Source organism: Lolium rigidum, chromosome 6 (genome assembly GCF_022539505.1).
Source record: "Lolium rigidum isolate FL_2022 chromosome 6, APGP_CSIRO_Lrig_0.1, whole genome shotgun sequence".
Taxonomy (NCBI): domain Eukaryota; kingdom Viridiplantae; phylum Streptophyta; class Magnoliopsida; order Poales; family Poaceae; genus Lolium; species Lolium rigidum.
In genome coordinates this window covers 151,411,018-151,424,610 of record NC_061513.1, presented here as the reverse complement: position 1 = coordinate 151,424,610, position 13,593 = coordinate 151,411,018, and the positions used below count along the sequence as shown (strand labels likewise).

Genomic DNA, 13,593 nt, shown 5'->3' with positions numbered 1-13,593 from the left:
TAAGGATGTAGTTGTCGATTACATTACGCACCATACTTAATGCAATTGTCTGTTGCTTAGCAACTTAAAACTGAATGGGGTTCGGATGATAACCTGAAGGTGGACTTTTTAGGCATAGATGCAGTTGGATGGCGGTCTATGTACTTTGTCGTAATGCCCAATTAAATCTCACTATATTTATCATATCATGTATATGTATTGTTATGCCTTTCTCTATTTGTCAATTGCCCGACTGTAATTTGTTCACCCAACATGCTTTTATCTTATGGGAGAGACACCTCTAGTGAACTGTGGACCCCGGTCCTATTCTTTACATAGCATACAATCTACTGCAATTGTGTTTTACTGTTTTCTTTGCAAACAATCATCTTCCACTCGATACGTTTAATCCTTTGTTACAGCAAGCCGGTGAGATTGACAACCTCACTGTTTCGTTGGGACAAAGTACTTGGGTTGTGTTGTGCAGGTTCCACGTTGGCGCCGGAATCCCTGGTGTTGCGCCGACCATCAACCTTCAACGTGCTTCTTGGCTCCTCTTGGTTCGATTAAACCTTGGTTTCTTTACGAGGAAAACTTGCTACTGTGCGCATCATACCTTCCTCTTGGGGTTCCCAACGAACGTGTGAGTTACACGCCATCAAGCTCTTTTTCTGGCGCCGTTGCCGGGGACCTAAAGAAAAGTTACACCACAAAGATTTCTATCTCCCACGTCAACTGCACGCCAGCAGCTCTTTTTCTGGCGCCGTTGCCGGGGAGATCAAGACACGCTGCAAGGGGAGTCTCCACTTCTCAATCTCTTTACTTTGTTTTTGTCTTGCTTTATTTTATTTACTACTTTGTTTGCTGCACTAAATCAAAACACAAAAAAATTAGTTGCTAGTTTTACTGTATTTACTGTCTTGCTCTCTATATCAAAAACACAAAAAAATTATTAGTTACTTGTCTTTACTTTATTTGCCTAGTCTACTTTTTGCTTATTGCATCATGTTTCCTTTTAATTTCACCACAAAAGACATACCGGTAGGACGTGGGTCCATAGTTGGGAGAAATAATATAGAAGAATTTTTCAATCATGTTAGTATTACTGAAGATTTTGAAGATAGACACTTGGTAGAACTTGCACCTACCTATGAAATTGCTGCTGCTGCTGCTTTAGTTCGCATGTTGGAAACTAAATTTGTTAATCTCAATCCTATAATCCAACACATGTTTCTTACACTTGGTGATATGGAAGAAGGGGAAAAGAAAGATTTTGTTTTAGAAACCCTTCTTAGAGAATTTGGTGGTCTAGCAAGAGAGGCTAGAAAGGTTTTTGCTAAATTTAATATGCTAGGTTCTCATACCAATTTTATTGGTCTCCTTGAAAAAATGGACATGGATAGAATAAGGTACACTAATAATATTAATGATGGTGGGGAGATCAAAGCACCAATACCATGTAAACTCCTAGCTATGAATGATGCACTAGAAAATAACTATGCTTGGCTTGTTCCTGAAAATTTGTTCGATGAGAGTAGCAAGCCTAAGACTAATGAAAAGGGAGACGCTAAAACTTATATATCAAATATACTATGCTTGGTTGAGAAAACTCCCAACACCCCTGGTAATGATGTTGATGCTTCTACTCTTGATGTTACTTGATTTGCACTTTCTGCGCCTAGCTGAAAGGCGTTAAAAAAAAGCGCTTATGGGAGACAACCCATGTTTTTACTACAGAAATTTTTTGTTTTGTTGAGTCTTGGAAGTTGTTTACTACTGTAGCAACCTCTCCTTATCATGTTTTTGTGCCAAGTAAAGTTTCTATGTCAAAGTTGATGTTATATTTGGGATCGCTGCGCAGAAACAGCATTGCTGTCTGTCACGAATCTGGGCACAGTCCTCTTTAGAAAATTCGAAAAAATCTGCCAATTTACAAGCGTGATCCTCAGATATGTACGCAACTTTCATTAGTTTTGAGTTTTTCCATTTGAGCAAGTCTGGTGCCAGCTTTAAATTCGTCTTTACGGACTGTTCTGTTTTTGACAGATTCTGCCTTTTATTTCGCATTGCCTCTTTTGCTATGTTGGATTCATTTCTTTGATCCATTAATGTCCAGTAGCTTTATGCAATGTCCAGAAGTGAAAAGAATGTTTATGTCACTTCTGAATGTGTGAATTATTAATTGTGCACTGACCCTCTAATGAGTTTGCTTGAAGTTTGGTGTGAAGGAAGTTTTCAAGGGTCAAGAGAGGAGAATGATATACTATGATCAAGAGGAGTGAAAGCTCTAAGCTTGGGGATGCCCCCGTGGTTCACCCCTGCATATTTTAAGAAGACTCAAGCGTCTAAGCTTGGGGATGCCCAAGGCATCCCCTTCTTCATCGACAACATCATCGAGGTTCCTCCACTGAAACTATATTTTTATTCAATCACATCTTGTGTTCTTTACTTGGAGCGTCGGTTTGTTTTTGTTTTTGTTTTTGTTTGAATAAAATGGATCCTAGCATTCACTTTGTGGGAGAGAGACACGCTCCGCTGTTGCATATGGACACATATGTCCTTAGGCTTTACTCATAATGTTCAAGGCGAAGTTTCTTCTTCGTTAAATTGTTATATGGTTGGAATTGGAAAATGCTACATGTAGTAATTCTAAAATGTCTTGGATAATGTGATACTTGGCAATTGTTGTGCTCATGTTTAAGCTCTTGCATCATATGCTTTGCACCCATTAATGAAGAAATACATAGAGCTTGCTAAAATTTGATTTGCATATTTGGTCTCTCTAAGGTCTAGATAATATCTAGTATTGAGTTTTGAACAACAAGGAAGACGGTGTAGAGTCTTATAATGTTTACAATATGTCTTTTATGTGAGTTCTGCTGCACTTGTTCATCCTTGAGTTTGCTTCAAATAACCTTGCTAGCCTAAACCTTGTATCGAGAGGGAATACTTCTCATGCATCCAAAATCCTTGAGCCAACCACTATGCCATTTGTGTCCACCATACCTACCTACTACATGGTATTTCTCCGCCATTCCAAAGTAAATTGCTTGAGTGCTACCTTTAAAATTCCATCATTCACCTTTGCAATATATAGCTCATGGGACAAAATAGCCTTAAAAACTATCGTAGTATTGAATATGTACTTATGCACTTTATCTTTTATTAAGTTGCTTGTTGTGCGATAACCATGCTTACGGGAACGCCATCAACTATTGTTGAATATCATGTGAGTTGCTATGCATGTCCAGTCTTGTACTGAAGGATCTATCATTTTAGTGGTTGGAGCATGCAAAATTGTTAGAGAAGAACATTGGGCCGCTAACTAAAGCCATGAATCATGGTGGAAGTTTCAGTTTGGACATATATCCTCAATCTCATATGAGAATAATAATCATTGCTACATGCTTATGCATTTAAAAGGAGTCCATTATCTGTTGTCCATGTTGTCCCGGTATGGATGTCTAAGTTGAGAATAATCAAAAGCGAGAAATCCAAAATGCGAGCATTCTCCTTAGACCTTTGTACGAGCGGCATGGAGGTACCCCTTTGTGACACTTGGTTGAAACATGGCATGCAAAGATCCGGTAGTCCAAGCTAAGTAAGACGAGGTGCGGGCACTATTAGTATACTATGCATGAGGCTTGCAACTTGTAAGATATAATTTACATAACTCATATGCTTTATTACTACCGTTGACAAAATTGTTTCATGTTTTCAAAATAAAAGCTCTAGCACAAATACAGCAATCGATGCTTTCCTCTTTGAAGGACCTTTCTTTTACTTTTATTGTTGAGTCAGTTTACCTATCTCCTTCCACCTTAAGAAGCAAACACTTGTGTGAGCTGTGCATTGATTCCTACATACTTGCATATTGCACTTGTTATATTACTTTATGTTGACAATATCCATGAGATATACATGTTATAAGTTGAAAGCAACCGCTGAAACTTAATCTTCCTTTGTGTTGCTTCAACACCTTTACTTTGATTTATTGCTTTATGAGTTAACTCTTATGCAAGACTTATTGATGCTTCTCTTGAAGTACTATTCATGAAAAGTCTTTGCTATATGATTCACTTGTTTACTCATGTCATTACCTTTGTTTTGATCGCTGCATTCATTACATATGTTTACAAATAGTATGATCAAGATTATGATGGCATGTCACTTCAGAAATTATCTTTGTTATCGTTTTACACTGCTCGGGACGAGCGAGAACTAAGCTTGGGGATGCTGATACGTCTCCGACGTATCGATAATTTCTTATGTTCCATGCTACTTTATTGATGATACCTACATGTTTTATGCACATTATATGTCATATTTATGCATTTTACGGAACTAACCTATTAACAAGATGCTTGAAGAGCCGATTCTTTGTTTTCTGCTGTTTTTGGTTTCGAGAAATCCTAGTAAGGAAATATTCTCGGAATTGGACGAAATCTTCGCCCGGGGTCCTATTTTTGCACGAAGCTTCCGAGAAGACCGAAGAGGGAAGGAAGTGGGGCCACGAGGCGCGCGACACCATAGGGCGGCGCGGCCCGGGCCACGGCCGCGCCGACCTAGGGTGTGGGGCCCTCGTGTGGCCCCCCGCGTTGCCCTTCCGCCTACTTAAAGCCTCCGTCGCGAAAACCCCGGTACCGAGAGCCACGATACGGAAAACCTTCCGGAGACGCCGCCGCCGCGAATCCCATCTCGGGGGATTCAGGAGATCGCCTCCGGCACCCTGCCGGAGAGGGGATTCATCTCCCGGAGGACTCTACACCGCCATGGTCGCCTTCGGAGTGATGAGTGAGTAGTTCACCCCTGGACCATGGGTCCATAGCAGTAGCTAGATGGTCGTCTTCTCCTTGTTGTGCTTCATTGTTGGATCTTGTGAGCTGCCTAACATGATCAAGATCATCTATATGTAATTCTATATGTTGTGTTTGTCGGGATCCGATGGATAGAGAATACTATGATTATGGTGATTATCAATCTATTGTTTATGTGTTGTTTATGATCTTGCATGCTCTCCGTTATTAGTAGAGGCTCTGGCCAAGTTTTTACTCTTAACTCCAAGAGGGAGTATTTATGCTCGATAGTGGGTTCATGCCTTCATTGACACCGGGACGGTGACGAGAAAGTTCTAAGGTTGTGATGTCGTTGTTGCCACTAGGGATAAAACATTGATTCTATGTCTAAGGATGTAGTTGTCGATTACATTACGCACCATACTTAATGCAATTGTCTGTTGCTTAGCAACTTAATGCTGAATGGGGTTCGGATGATAACTCTGAAGGTGGACTTTTTAGGCATAGATGCGGTTGGATGGCGGTCTATGTACTTTGTCGTAATGCCCAATTAAATCTCACTATATTTATCATATCATGTATATGTATTGTTATGCCTTTCTCTATTTGTCAATTGCCCGATTGTAATTTGTTCACCCAACATGCTTTTATCTTATGGGAGAGACACCTCTAGTGAGCTGTGGACCCCGGTCCTATTCTTTACATAGCATACAATCTCACGCAATTGTGTTTTCTTGTTTTCTTTGCAAACAATCATCTTCCACTCGATACGTTTAATCCTTTGTTACAGCAAGCCGGTGAGATTGACAACCTCACTTGTTTCGTTGGGACAAAGTACTTGGGTTGTGTTGTGCGAGGTTCCACGTTGGCGCCGGAATCCCTGGTGTTGCGCCGCATCACATTTCGCGACCATCAACCTTCAACGTGCTTCTTGGCTCCCTACTTGGTTCGATTAAACCTTGGTTTCTTTCTGAGGGAAAACTTGCTACTGTGCGCATCATACCTTCCTCTTGGGGTTCCCAACGAACGTGTGAGTTACACGCCATCATACCGTTAAAAGAAAAACCTAGCAAGGCTATACTTTTGCCTTGCGCATCCCGCTTGATCTTGATGATGACGCTTCATGCTTCATTCAAGGCGGAATGCCCCCTTGATCATTTTAGCTTCGTGAAGACTCAAGATTGCTCCCCCATACTGCCATACACCACTATGGGAAGCTTCATTGAGGCACATCTTCACATGTCTATTATCACAAAATGGACGACAAGCTTCAAGCATGATATCTTCGATATGCTCATCTTGAACTTGCCCTTCTCAACCTTGATGACATCCAAGCTTCATGACATTCTCTCATGGGCTATATGAGATCATAATCTTGATGCATGCTCATGGAAAGATACCTAACCCACATAGACAACAAAAATTCACATATATAGTGGGTTAGCTCATGAAGCATAATTGACAAGGCTTACCATCCACAAGATCACATGATCCAAACTGGCACAATCTTTATTCTTCATGTGTTGACCAACTTGAATTCAATCTTCACTCTTCGTCTTGATCAACCTTGTATCTCTTCATGCTCTATCATAATATCTTGATCATTCACTTCTTAACACACAAGCTAGAGCATGGCTAACTTGAGTTCCACACAAGAACTCCATCTTTATTGCTTCTTCTTGATCATATCATATTCTTCTTTTTAAATAGATGATATTGATATCAATACCAAAGGTATAACATTATATTCATGGCATCCACACTTGAATCCAACATATGGACTTCAAGAAATACTTATGTAATATTCCTTCATATAAACACAATGAAAACATTGGTCCATAGAGGATTGTCATTAATTACCAAAAACACACTTAGGGGAAATGTACCCTTACAAGTCGACGTTCGCATACCATCATCACAGAACCACATATAAGATGAAAATTTGACCAAATACTTATTGCATATATTATAAAGAAATCATTGCCAATTCATCATATGCCCTCTAGAACATGGGGATCTACTAACAATGGTGTGACGAAACATGGTATGGATCATTGACATATGAATTACAACACAATCTGAAAATATAATCTCTCCAGCAAATAACGACAAGTTACCGACCAAAATCATGCAAATAGCACTGAAACAATATCTAGGGTTCAATCAGTAACAAACTTCGAGGGGATCTAAGTGGATCTTGGAGATGAACATGGTGCTGATGTTGGGGATGATGTTGATCTTGATAGAGAGGCCACCCCCAATGTCAATGAGTAGTGGTGGTGACGGCGGCTTCGATTTCCACTTCTTTGGAGGCTCCGGAACAGCAGGATCTACCCTCTCCCGGAGTAAGAGAGGACATTCACGTCCTCCGCTAGCTCTGTAAATGTTGGGAAAAATATGGCGTAGGTTTTCCGGTGAAACAGAGGCGTATGTAAAAAAGGAGAGCCGAGACGATGCTTGAGGCCCGAACAGGCCTGGGTGTCAGAGCAAGGTGGCCGCGGTACCTGGTCTCTTTTAGCTCTCGTGGCTCCTCTCGCGTGCTTCTTTCGCCCATAGTACTTCTCGTGATGAAAAACTTCCATCATATTTTTCTTGAATTATTTGGATTCCATAAGGTCCCTAAAACAACAAAATACGAAAAAGGAGGGTTTTCTGCCTCCCAGAAATGAAATGCCAATGAAAGTCTTGTAAATCGTATAAAAATGAATATATAATGGTATGTTAATGCAAATATCATTCTAAAGTGATCATATATGTTGCTATTATGATGATACAATATGCACGCATCATCGGGCGCCGCTGTAGTTGCTCCTTCCGGCCGCCAGCGAGCGCTGAGGACGCTCCTCCTCCGCACTCTCCATGCGTGCCGAAGTTGTCCGCCATGGAAGACGTTATCGTCTCCTCGGGGCGAGGCTCCACGATTGGGGATTCTGCAGCAATGGACAGAGTGGTCATGCTCGTCGGGGCTACCCCATGGTACGCTACCTCCTCTCCCTAGGAGCCACGATAGTGGATGTCGTATGCCATGGATCTTCATGGAGAGGAGCTCCGACCTTTGGGGAGATGGTGGGTTGTCGGATCCAATATCGGTGAGCTCAATGACGATGAGCTCAATGATTTCGGAAGCCTGTGTTTTTCAATGTTACATACGGGTTGAGTTTTGCTACATGTGTTCCTCATTTTTGTTGTGTAAGTATGGACAAAGTGCTCAATAAGTTTTGTGCATATGCTATATAAATATTACTCCAATGTTGTTGGAACGGTTAGGCAAAAAAATTGGATCTGTTTTTTTTAAGACCTCGACATGATTCTTACATTTTACTGTAAACGATTTTGGATTTGTTACATACAGTATTTTTTGCTACATAGGCATGCTTGAAATGTTGTGGAATTCTTTTTGCTACATGTTGCATGTTTTTACGGATCTCAAAAAAATGTTCTAAAACAATATCGCATTTTTTATTAATTCATACACAAGAAAATGTTACATTCAGAATTTTTTGCAGCATTGATGGGTCTTTTCGCGACTTTTACGAACTACTGAAAAAATGTTGCAGACCGAATGTAGGAAAAAATGCTACAAGCAAAATGTTTTTGCTATATTGATCAGACCAGCTAGATTAACTCACTGAAGTGCAAGTATGAGCCGGTTGATTCCCAGTGTTCGCCTCTCTTTCTTGATGGGGATTGAAATAGTTGTTGTGACTTGTCATCGTGGTTATGCTTCGGCAGTGTGGTGCAGCCAGGCCCGGGCACGAACGGGGCCTGCCGCAAGCAGCATAGAGTTCACAAACGAAACGAGAGGCGCGTTTAGTCACGAGCGATAATACTGGGATCGTGATTAACGAGGACATGTGGCGTCCTGTCTCCTGTCTAAGCCAATGAGAAAAATAATCTCAAGATCTAGTCGGATACGCTTACAGACATAAAGTCAGATTCCAACGATCGAGCGCACGCCCTCATATATCATCCGACAAGATGTGTAACAAACAACCAAAAACTAAACCCTAGATTGCCGATCTATAATGGGAGCCGCCGCCTCTGTGCCCGACGGCGACCCCACCGCCGTGACGGGATCGGTGAGCGATGTGCCGAAGGTGAGCGGCGTGCACGAGTTCACGATCCGAGAGTACAGCCGCACCAAGGGCATTGGCATTGGCAAGTCGATCATCTCGCAGTACTTCACCATCGACGGCCGCAAGTGGTACATCCGCTTCTACCCGGACGGCTACAGCGCGGCGGACAGCGCCTGGATCGCCTTCTACGCGCAGACGTTCTACAAGCCGCAGTTCTGCGCCGTGCGCGCCGAGTTCACCTTTCAGCTCCTCGGCGCCAACGGTGAGGCCCGTCACACGCGCCGCTCCGACCGGGCCTGCAAGTACGACACCTTCTGCAACAGCTGGGGCATCCGCCGCTACATCGACCGGAACCAGCTCGAGTCCGCCGCACTCGCCGCCCTGCACAACGACTCCATCACCGTGCGCTGCACCATCACAATCCACCAGGCGCGGCGCAGGAGCGTCCCGGTCGACCGCCCGGGGCTCGTTAAGATGCCGGACCAGCCGGCGTCGGTCCACGACCGCAACGCCATCAGGTTCCTCGCCAGCGGGAAGGCCCCCTTCGACGTCCGGTTCGACGTGGACGGCGAGATCTTCGAGGCGCACAGGATGGTTGTGGCCGCGCAGTCGCCGTGGTTCGAAGGTCTCCTCTACGGCCACGGACGCGAGGCCGGGGAGTCCGACCTTGTCGACGTCGGCAGTGGCGTGGTCGGCGCCGACGCGTTCCGTGGCGTGCTCCACTTCATCTACAACGACGAGCTCCCGACTACCCTAACCGACAAGAGTGTGAAGGAGCGGTACGAGGCTACGCTGCGGCTGTTCGAGGCCGCCGACTACTACCTCATGGACAGGTTGAAGATGATGTGCGCGATCAGACTAGGCGACTTCATCACGAACTCCACCGTGGACACGATCGAGGAGTACGCCGAGGCGTACTCGTGCAAGGAGCTCGAGCAGGCGTGCAAGAACTTCAAGGAGCGCAGAAGCCTACTAGCGAATTTAGAGATTATACGGAGATTGCTGTCCCGCGTCGTCGGCGCAAATCCCTCGACGAGGAGAATCATGGGCGTCGCGACGGCTCCGTCGACAAGCCAACAACAGGCCGCTAACTGATGTTCTTGTGCATGCATATACGCACGGTACCTATACGTGGTTGTTCGTCTAGTAGGGTATAATTACATTGCAGATTCTCAGGATGTGCTGACGTGAATCCTGATAGCAGCTAGTTTTGTCTTCTGTTGGACGATTGAAAGTTCTGAAGTTACACCCTCCGTTCTATTTTGATGTACATTCTACTCACACAAACTAGTAATGCAATTATTAGTACTACTTAGATATATAGGTAAACGAACCGGTACGTGCCTAAGGAGCCTAGGAGGCGGCGGAAGAAGCCACAAAACCCATCTAGGGTTCTGTCCTCCTCGCCGGCGATACCGCCGGTTCGCTCCGTCTCCGGTGGCCTTAGGGCCTTGGAGGTGTGGCGGACCACGGTGCCTCGCCGGCGGGGAGTTTCCGTTCTTAATTTAGTTTGCTTTTCAGTCTCTTTTTTGGGATGGTGAGGCGGCGGCTACATCCTGAAGTCAGAATAAGGTCCTCCCCGCCCTATCCTCGCTCCGGTGGTGCATCTAGCGCTAACGGAGGGCGCGTGGAGTTGTGTGCCCGTCGGATCTCCTTGGATCCGGTCGGTTTTCGTGTTTATTGGTGTGGTTTCATGATAGTCTCTTCCGATCTACGGTTGTCATCATTGACGATGGTTGCTGCTCTGGTGCGCTGGTCCTTTGGGACCTTAGCACGACGACTTCCCGTCTGTCTACTACAACAAGCTCTACTACGACAAGCTTTGCCTGACTCCGGCGATGGAGGGCGAGGACAGCGGCGCGCCTTCGGCTCGTGCTAGTGTTTGTAGTCGTCGCTAGGTGGTCCGAGTACCAATTTGTAATTTTCTTTACTTTTTGGGTTATTTGTACTACTGTTGATGATTATTAATAGATCGGTGGATTTCTCGCAAAAAAAGATATATAGGTAAACAACCAATCATAATGACATTCAATTGAGAGCATTATCCCTCCGTTTTTTCTGGGTTCTTTTTCTTTTGCCTAAAGCTAGAATATAGATTAATATGAAACAAAAATTTGACATAAATTGTAGATTAAAATAAGGGTGTGACTATTTTTCAGTCGACTGAGAACGAATGATATCAACAAATCTAAGTTGCAAATCATGACTAGCACGAATCACGATATAAATCAAATGGTGTAAGACTTGACTGAGCACGAAGTTAGTTCTCAGAGAACTAGCAAATCCCTTAAGGTAAACATAATCGTAGTAACTAAGTTAATTATTAATCAACTAATTAATCAGTGCGCTAAAGTTCTGGTATACTATAAAGAAAAAAAAGGATAAGTTTAGAATAGTATGACTCTCATGGTCGTCGGAGAGAGGAGGTCATGCATGCACACAACTTGATTGTCTTGAGTTTGTACAATTATACGTCCATGATTAAATTGGTTTTCATATTCCTGGTTTCTAATTGATCTTTCCGTTGGGTTCTGGACTTTGCTCTGCAACTTTCGTTTTATATTTCACCAAGTTGTCGCACTATTTGTTGCCAAAGAGTTTAGTAGGACGCGAGAGTGACCATAAAGCAATCACACACAAAAAATGGTCCTTTGCTGATTGATGTTGCTGTGTGTGCTGGCATGACCTGGGATGTAGTTTGGTCAAGTAGAAGATTGTAAAACTCTATGTCATCTTCTTTATCAATGAAAATGGCAAGTCTTTTGCCTTGTTTCAAAAAAAAAGTAGGAGGCTGGCCTCCTCGACATTGTATGATATATTTCAGCAGTTGTTGTTTATTAGTTCCGTTCAGATAAGAAATTGGGAGCACGGAAGTCATCATATCCACAACTTGATGGCCTTGAGTTTGCACTTTACCAATGGTTAAAATTGGTTTCTATTTTCTTAATTTATTGACATTTTATTTGAGTTATCACTTGTGATTCTTTTTTAAACTCTCTAGATTCAAGAGCAACTCCCTCTACCTCCGGAAACCGCACAATGACCACGCACCATCCGGTTTGGTGCTTGGTCACAAGTTACCGAGGAGCTTGGTAGTTTTTATTCCGCCAAACTTTATGAACAACATTTGGCTCACTTGTTGTCCATTGACATTGGTGTGGTTCCATGTGAATCACCGAGGACAATAACGTCTTTGTTTAGTACTTTCTCTTTTCCATATTAGCTTACTCAGGTTTGTTTAAATACGCATGTATCTATATAGTAAAACATGTCTAGATACATGTGTCTCTAAACAAAGTTGAGTCAATTAGTTTTGGGACAGAAGGACTATCTTGCCTTTTGAAGTATTTGCATGCAAGGTGCTTGACATGGTCTGGCGATGCTAATTTACCTAGATGGTGACCCTGTCCTTGCCGACATGCTTGATGTGAGCGCTGATACTTGTTGGATGGGACAATCTACTATTGTGGCGATTGAACGTGGTTTGATCCTTTGCAAAGGTTATTGCGGCGATTGTTCGGTATTGTGGCATTTCTGTTTCATTATACATCTGGTTGAGGTCGATTTTACGATTGAATGACATATGAGTGTGTGCGTGTGCACTTTAGTATGTTTTGAGGTATATTACTTGTGTTATCTGAATGATTGAAAAGGAGGTCATGCTGAATTTTCGAGCTGAACAACTGTGTAAATTTCTACCTACCTAGTCAGTGTGCTAATTTGGCACTTCCGCTAAACTAGCTAGGTGCCTTGAGATGAATGGTAGCGTGCGGAGCCAGCTGAGCATGCTTTACTGGTACAGCTCGAACCGTTGGAACCGTGCATGCAAAAAACTGAGTCAAGCCAGGCGCTGGTTTCGTGAGCCAACACAAAGCCTCACCATGACTGATTCCAGCTTATTTTTCGTGGACCGCTACCTTGAGCCTGCCTAGCTAGCTAGAGAGGACAATCAAGAAAAGCTTTGGCCTCTCTCGCAATGCTCGTTTCTTGGGAAATTTGGAAAGAAAGAAATACTCAGGTCTTCCGTAACAAGTCCGTCACCATCGCTATGCTTGTGACAAAAATCAAAGAGAAGACGAATTTGTGGCGTCTAGCCGGTGCGAAAGCTCTAAGTAATGTAATGCCGCAAGAGTAGTTGCTTGCAATATTTGGTCTTGGCTTATAGCCTAGACGGGAATGTAAAACTTCTAAAATCTTCTCCTTAATCAATAAAAATGGCAAATCTTTTGCCTTGTTTTTTTTAGAAAAAAGTGATTGATCATATTAGCCTCGAAACATACAGCAGTCAAGCTCCAACGTCAAGCATGTTTTTCCTATGGTATTCATTGTTCAAAGTACTAGAAGGATACCCCGCGCGTTGGAGCGGAAATTTCTCCGATAACTCAATTTTGTAAATAAAAAAAAGGATATGAGTTGATTGGAATATGGTGTTATTTGTAGGAACATGCAGAATTCAATTGGCGTAAATAATCAAGAGGCTAACTTTAAAAAAAAACTGACTTCAAATGATTATATAGTTGGCAGCTAAAAGTGGATGATGTGGATAATTGGATGGCTTAAAAAATAGATGATGTGGCTTGCATGTAAAATATTAATGAATGTTAGTGGGGGGTGACATGGACAATTGGATGGCTAATAGAATGGATGATGTAGAACTTTGCATGTTAAAATAGACAACTTAAATGATCCTCTAGTGGGGTTTTGCTTTATGAGATAGAGATTTCATGGAAGTTGACAGAAAA

At 42.9% G+C, this 13,593-nt stretch overlaps 1 protein-coding gene across 1 annotated transcript; it reads left to right on the top strand.

Moving 5' to 3' along the window:
* Positions 1-8,800: 8,800 nt before the first annotated feature.
* On the top strand, positions 8,801-9,946 carry LOC124663420 (BTB/POZ and MATH domain-containing protein 2-like). Its single transcript, XM_047201122.1, has one exon. The coding sequence runs from the start codon at positions 8,801-8,803 to the stop codon at positions 9,944-9,946; it is 1,146 nt and encodes a 381-aa protein (XP_047057078.1).
* The last annotated feature ends 3,647 nt before the right edge of the window (positions 9,947-13,593 follow it).

What these genes read in the sequence shown, in the direction of transcription:
- LOC124663420 (XM_047201122.1), top strand. Translation starts at nt 8,801, where the DNA reads ATGGGAGCCGCCGCCTCTGTGCCCGACGGCGACCCCACCGCCGTGACG.